The sequence below is a fragment of the Sinocyclocheilus rhinocerous genome, unplaced genomic scaffold, assembly GCF_001515625.1.
Source record: "Sinocyclocheilus rhinocerous isolate Xijiao unplaced genomic scaffold, SAMN03320098_v1.1 scaffold67, whole genome shotgun sequence".
Classification (NCBI taxonomy): domain Eukaryota; kingdom Metazoa; phylum Chordata; class Actinopteri; order Cypriniformes; family Cyprinidae; genus Sinocyclocheilus; species Sinocyclocheilus rhinocerous.
Window position 1 is genome coordinate 404641 of NW_015664201.1, and position 6882 is coordinate 411522.

At 35.0% G+C, this 6882-nt stretch overlaps 1 protein-coding gene across 1 annotated transcript in view; it reads left to right on the top strand.

Moving 5' to 3' along the window:
* Positions 1-6876, top strand: part of LOC107729921 (cullin-2-like) — a gene marked incomplete at its 3' end in the record, with an annotated part of 16671 nt that extends 9795 nt beyond the window's left edge. The window contains exons 9-18 of the mRNA XM_016540659.1: positions 69-231; positions 362-486; positions 591-668; positions 1067-1153; positions 1380-1532; positions 2399-2476; positions 2635-2701; positions 5956-6158; positions 6289-6390; positions 6853-6876. Of these exons, the coding sequence (XP_016396145.1) occupies positions 69-231; positions 362-486; positions 591-668; positions 1067-1153; positions 1380-1532; positions 2399-2476; positions 2635-2701; positions 5956-6158; positions 6289-6390; positions 6853-6876 (1080 nt within the window). The remainder of the gene's footprint in view (positions 1-68; positions 232-361; positions 487-590; positions 669-1066; positions 1154-1379; positions 1533-2398; positions 2477-2634; positions 2702-5955; positions 6159-6288; positions 6391-6852) is intronic.
* Positions 6877-6882: the final 6 nt, after the last annotated feature.

A 6882-nucleotide genomic window follows, 5' to 3' on the forward strand; every position in this document is an offset into this window, starting at 1 on the left:
GCGGGTAAAGAGTTAATGAGGCTAAATGGACTCCGCTGGCCAGTGGCTGATGCTCTCTGTTTCGGCAGGTTTTAGGCCGGTTGAAAGACGAGGAGGTGAGATGTCGGAAGTATCTGCACCCCAGCTCTTACGCCAAAGTCATCCATGAATGTCAGCAGAGGATGGTGGCCGATCACCTGCAGTTCCTGCACGGCGAGTGTCAAAATATCATCAGACAGGAAAAGAGAGACGGTCAGCACTTTAGTTACACTTATAACCAGTTTGAGCTTTCACTTTCGGCTTATGGATTTATGTTTGTATGCATGCGTCTCAGTTGGCATGTTATAACTGTAGGACGTCCTGATGGTTTGTTTGGTTTCAGATATGGCGAATATGTACACGCTACTGCGAGCCGTGTCCAGCGGCTTACCTCACATGATCCAGGAGCTCCAGGTCCACATCCACGATGAGGGTCTCAGAGCCACCAGTAACCTCTCTCAGGAAAACGTAAGTGTCTAAAAATGATGCATAGCTAAATAAAAAAACTTTATGTACAGAATTGTTTGTATATAGCATTAATTGCATGTTTTCCTCTGATCTTTGTCCTGCAGATGCCAACCCAGTTTGTGGAGTCGGTGTTGGAGGTTCATAGTAAATTTGTCCAGTTGATTAACACAGTGTTGAATGGGGTGTTTTCCTTCTGTCTAGCTGACAATAAAACCGTTAAACCTTAAAGCATTTAAAACTATTTAATACTTCCAGGCTAGGCTTTGTCAAGCCAACATCAAAGTTTGTCGTCAAATGTTACTCAGCTTCTTTCCTTTGTGGCACCCCAGGGTGCGTTGCACCCCGGTTGGGAAACACTGGTCTAGCTGACAATAAAACCGTTAAACCTTAAAGCTTTTAAAACTATTTAATACTTCCAGGCTAGGCTTTGTCAAGCCAACATCAAAGTTTGTCGTCAAATGTTACTCAGCTTCTTTCCTTTGAGACCTTTTTAAATTTTGTGTGGTGTTTTCAGTATTTTGTGGGTGACACTTACTGATTTTTTTGTTTTTCTCTTCTTTTAACCATCGTTTATTCTTAGTTTTACGCCAGAATGCTTGCAAAGAGGTTAATACATGGACTTTCATTATCCATGGACTCAGAGGAAGCCATGATCAACAAACTGAAGGTACAGCAAGTCTCTCACACAGCCGTCTTTCTTGAAAAGTGTGTAAAAATGTTCACAGATGTGACTCGTCCTCCATAATCAAGTGTTCGCTCGCTGTGGGCGCCACAGCTTTGTCATTATGTAAAACTGCGGATGGGACTGATGAAGGGTTTCGTGTGATTAAAGCGAGCAGACCTTTCATTGTTTTTCTCGCTCTCGGTTCCCTCCCCTGCCCTTTGCCTCGCAGCAAGCGTGTGGCTATGAATTCACGAGCAAACTGCACAGAATGTACACTGATATGAGCGTCAGCACCGACCTCAACAACAAATTCAACAACTTTATCAAAACCCAGGAGACTGTCGTGGACCTGGGCATCAGCTTCCAGATTTATGTATTACAGGTAAGAGAGAAGGAGAAGCATTCATTGTTTGAATAAGTAACATTTACTTTCCCACATAACGTCTAGTAAAGCTTAAAGGGGTCCTATTATGCTCTTTTACAAAGTCTTGATCTTGTTTTGGGGGTGTACTAGAACAGGCTCTCATACTAGGTTGTTCGAAAAACACATTATTTTTCACATATTTTACATTATTACAACACCTCTCTCTCTCCGCAGTCTGGCATGAACGGCTCGAATAGTTCCTGTATAATAATCCTGTATAATGTAAAATATTAGGGCTGTTAATGGCTTTTTTAAAAAATAATGTAATCAAATCAATTTATCAATATGCTGATAAAAAAATATAATAAATTGTATATAAATTATATTTAAATATTCAATAATTATTTCATATCAATAATTATATAATTTCAATGTTATATATATATATATATATATATATATATATGTGTGTGTGTGTGCGTGCAATTAATTACAATTATATCAATAGTAATATAGTAATTATTTAAATAATTAAATAAGTCATTATTAAATTATAAAACAAATTAAATACATTTCCAAATAAATTAAATAAATTCTGAGATCACCGCTATTTTGTCATTTCAACTATGAGAATGTTAAATGACTGTCTACATTTATATTTTGAGGGATTTTGCTATTTATTTCAAACGCAAAATAGTAAGCCAAACACAACAGAGGTCATTGACATATAAAAGGCTCAATAAAAAGGTGAAAAATGATCATAAAACAATACATTATGACTGTACCATAAGTGGGGAAGCTATAGTAATGTAAAATATGTCTATTTTCCATGTGTTGATCATGCGCTGGTTGTGTGAGCTGACATGCGCTCGTATGTGTTTCAGGCAGGCGCGTGGCCCCTCACACATGTCCCCTCTTCCACGTTTGCCATCCCGCAGGAGCTGGAGAAAAGTGTACAAATGGTAAGCTGCCCTGTCAACAAGCTCCAAAACACGATCTGTCATGATTAGGGGCAAGAGCAAAGCTTGTTTCATGTACTGAGAGCTGAACATGTCAAATCCCCCTTCATTTCATTATGAAAGTAAGTGACCCTGATTTAACTGATGTCTTCTTTCTGCAGTTTGAGTTGTTTTATAACCAGCACTTCAGCGGAAGGAAGCTGACCTGGCTACATTATCTCTGCACAGGTAAAGTCGGTCATATAGAGACATACACTACATTTCAAAAGTTTGGCGTTGGTAAGGTTTTTTTTTTGTGTGCATTTTTTCTGCATTTATTTTGACACACACACATATATATATATTACAATTAAAATATTATTACAATTTAAAGTAACTGCTTTCTATTTTAATATATTTTAAAATTTATTCCTGTGATGGCATAGCTCAATAAAAGTATTAATTTCTTTAAAAAATTATATTACTGACCTCAAGCTTTTGAATTTTTTAATAACTTCTGATTACCGCCTTTTCTGATTCTCAAACTGCCTATCAGCATTAATCAGCATTGATTGAAAATACCAATATTGTATTATTTGATGCACAAATTCCCACAATGCTGGCAAGCTGATATATGTAAATATTAGGGATGTTAAATTTTTTAAAATCAAATTAATTACACAGGGCTTAAAGTTCTCCGGCACCGTGCCGGATCTCCGGCGTGCAGCGTTTGGCTGCGGAAAAAAATAGTCCTACATTAAAAAAAAAATATTGTTGATTGATATCACTTTCGAGTTCGCCTACCAATGGTATGAGATGAGCACAGCTTTCACTCTCAACCAAACTAACATTACTAGCCAATCAGAATGTTTTGCTCTTATAAACACGAGACGGGCATAATAGTGTCCAACTGCAGAGTCGCAGTCCTGATGAATGGAGAAGCGCGACAAAAAGCATGTCAAAGATGTCCATCTAGCGCATATTTACATAGAAAAACTAATTAAAAAGTCAATTGTCAAAATAATCAGTTGATTACTTGATTAATCTACTGATTAATCATTAGTTGCAGCCCTAGATTAGTTAAAATATTTCTAAATATAACTGCATTGTTCTACTTTTTGTAATTAAAAGACACGTTTTGTCATTGAAAATTTCTTAAAAATAGCATTAAAATATTGTCACGTTCTAGTGAACCAAGTATCTGTATTTTGTCTCATCTCGTGAGCTAAGTGTATTGTCACACCCCTAGTGTCGATAAGCGGTGATATAGCTCATAATTTTCCAAGTGTATGATACAGCTTTCATTCTTCAGGCCAACCATATATTGTTGAAAAAAAAATCAGTTTGAATAAAGAAAGCAATAACTTTGCCATAGTATCCTTTCAGATGTTAAAGTTGCCACAGTCATTGCATGCTTTGCAAGTGCTGCCCTGCCCCCGGAAAAAAGTTCAGGCTCAGGATTTTTTTTTGCTTTAACCCCTGATTACAGGATATGCTGATTAAAAACACTAATTAATTGTAATTAATCACATATATCAGTATTACCTGAGAAAACCTCCCAATTAGTTAAATAATTATATTAGTATTTAAATTAGGGATGCACCGAAATAGAAAAACGGCCAAAAATATTCGATGCGCCGCATCGCCCAGCAGTGTTGCATAGAACTGAATAAAAATAATATAATTTATACAATATAAAAATTATATAATATAATTTTTTTTGCCCAATTTCATTGTTACTTTCAATAAAAGTGTGATTATTTTATTGGCTTGTGTTTTTTAAATTCAGTATTCAGTAATTAAAATTACTGAGTTAAATTAAAAAGTCTTACAAAATTACTTTATATTATTTAATAAAATAATAAATAATTATTGCAAAGCATTATCAGTTTCGGTTTTCGGCCAAGTGCATCCAGAATTTTTGGTTTCGGCCCAGAATTTTCATTTCGGTGCATCCCTAATTTATGTAATTTTTTTTATTTTATTTAAAATAAATAAATTTTGAATTGACAGATCTAGTATATTGAACTTGCATATTGCACTTAATTTAATTTCCGGTTACTACACCTACACCATCTGCATTCTTGATTTTGGTGCAGAGGTTGATGTAGTGTAGTGTAGGTGTAGAATTTAATCTGATATGCGTGAGATAATATTTGTTGGCTGGTGCTGTGGAAGTCTGATTAGCGGCATCTGGTATTTCTACAAAACCACAGCAAATCCTTGCCACGGTTCAGCAGCAAGAGTCGGATTATCACACTGAGCTGTGACAAAATATCCTGAGTAATCCGTCAACTCAGCAGGACAAGCAAAATACAGTCACACTTACAGTGTGCAGACACAGACAACAGACAGAAGCTTCAAAGTGGAGACGATTTTAGCAGAACGCTAACCATCACATACACTACATAACCCAAATGTTTGAACACACCGACATTTATATTTACTATTGTCCAGAGTAATAATAAATTCATGAAGTTTATGAAATAGCAAATTGAAACATGGAATATATGTGGTGAACAAACCAGTTAAATCAGAACTTAATCTTATATTTAAGCATCTTCAAAGCTCTGCAAACTCTCTCCAGTGTATATGCTGTTAGTGTTTATTTATTAATATTTTTTAATAAGTTTTATTTGGGAGCACTTTACAATAAGGTCTGATTTGTTAACATTAGTTAATGCATTAAAGGGGTCATATGATGCGATTTCAATTTTTCCTTTCTCTTTGGAGTGTTACAAGCTCTTGGTGCATAAAGAAGATCTGTAAAGTCGTGAACTAACAATAAACAATATATTTATACAGCATTTATAAACATTTGTTAATGTTCATGAAAAATGTTCATTTACATTGCTAAGTACATTAACTAATGTTAACAGATATAACTTTTGATCTTAAAAATATATTAGTAAATGCTGAGATTAACATTAAGATTAATTAATGCTGTAGAAGTATTGGTCATATTAACTAATGTCGTTAACACATGTTAATGAATGAAAACTTTTTGTAAAGTGTTACCTTTTATTTTTAGATTATTTTTATAGTATAGTTTTTATTTTATAGTATATAATATTAGGGCTGTTAATGGAAATGAATTACATGATATGCTGACTAAAAAAAAAGTATTAATTGTAATTAATTGCATAAATCAGTATCAACTGAGAAAAGCCCCCCAAAATAATTAATGTCAAAAATTAAGTAATTATTAAATTTTTAAATGAAATTACATTTAGAAATCATCACTATTTTGACATCACAAGCATTAGAACTTTAACATATGAATGCTCACATTTATATAAAAGGAGTTTGGTACTAATTTTACATGCAAAATGATTAGCCAATCATAGCAGAAGTAATTTGCATATTAAAGACTTGAAGGGGCAGGTGCAAAAACAGCCTATTTTATTATAATGGTCAGAGAAAAGGTGGAGACAACATATCTAATATTTGATATTGTATTTAAGTTATTTTTTTTTATCAACACTGGTTCTTGTTTGTGTCAGGCGAGGTAAAGATGAATTATCTGTGCAAGCCCTATGTGGCGGTGGTGACCACCTATCAGATGGCCGTTCTGCTGGCGTTCAACAACAGCGAGACTGTGAGCTACAAAGAACTGCAGGACAGCACGCAGATGAACGAGAAGGAGCTCCAGAAGACTATTAAATCCCTGCTGGACGTCAAGATGATCAGTCACGACTTGCAGAAAGTAAGTTTGAGATCAGTTCATTCGTGGCTCATGCAACCAGTCATTTTTGTTTATTTTTAACTGTTTGATTTTTAATCAAACTGTTCATTGATTTATCATGATTAGATTCCCTCTTTCTTTTTGCCTCCAGGAGGAGATCGAAGCCGAATCCACGTTTTCCTTAATTATGAGTTTCACCAGTAAAAGAACAAAGTTCAAGATCACAACATCGATGCAAAAGGACACGCCACAGGTACAGAATCTCTAGGGCTGGGTTTTGACACAAATTTTTCAATTCGATTCTCATTCACAAGCTTGCGATTCGATTACCGATTCAAAAAAATGCCAAATTTTCTCAAGGAAACAAATCTCTCAACTAATGCTGTAAAATATACATGAGAGTCAGTTGGTACTACATTACTATAATATTGAAGGTTAAAAATTGACTGATTTGTTAAAATTACACTTAAAGGGATAGTTCACCCAATTTTATTTTGTGCTGAAACTGATATTAATGTGGAGGAGATGATCGGTTCACGTGCGCCTCCACATTAAACAGCGCCAAAACGACATTTATTGTTTGAATACTCGATTAATTTCGAGATATCTATATTTTTTACCCAGCCCTACGAGTCTCACGTTGAGCAGATGTCCTAAGTCGATGCCATTATATATCTAGTCATATAAACCCTGTGATGTCATTTGTGTGCGTCAGGAGCTGGAACAGACGAGGAGTGCCGTGGAT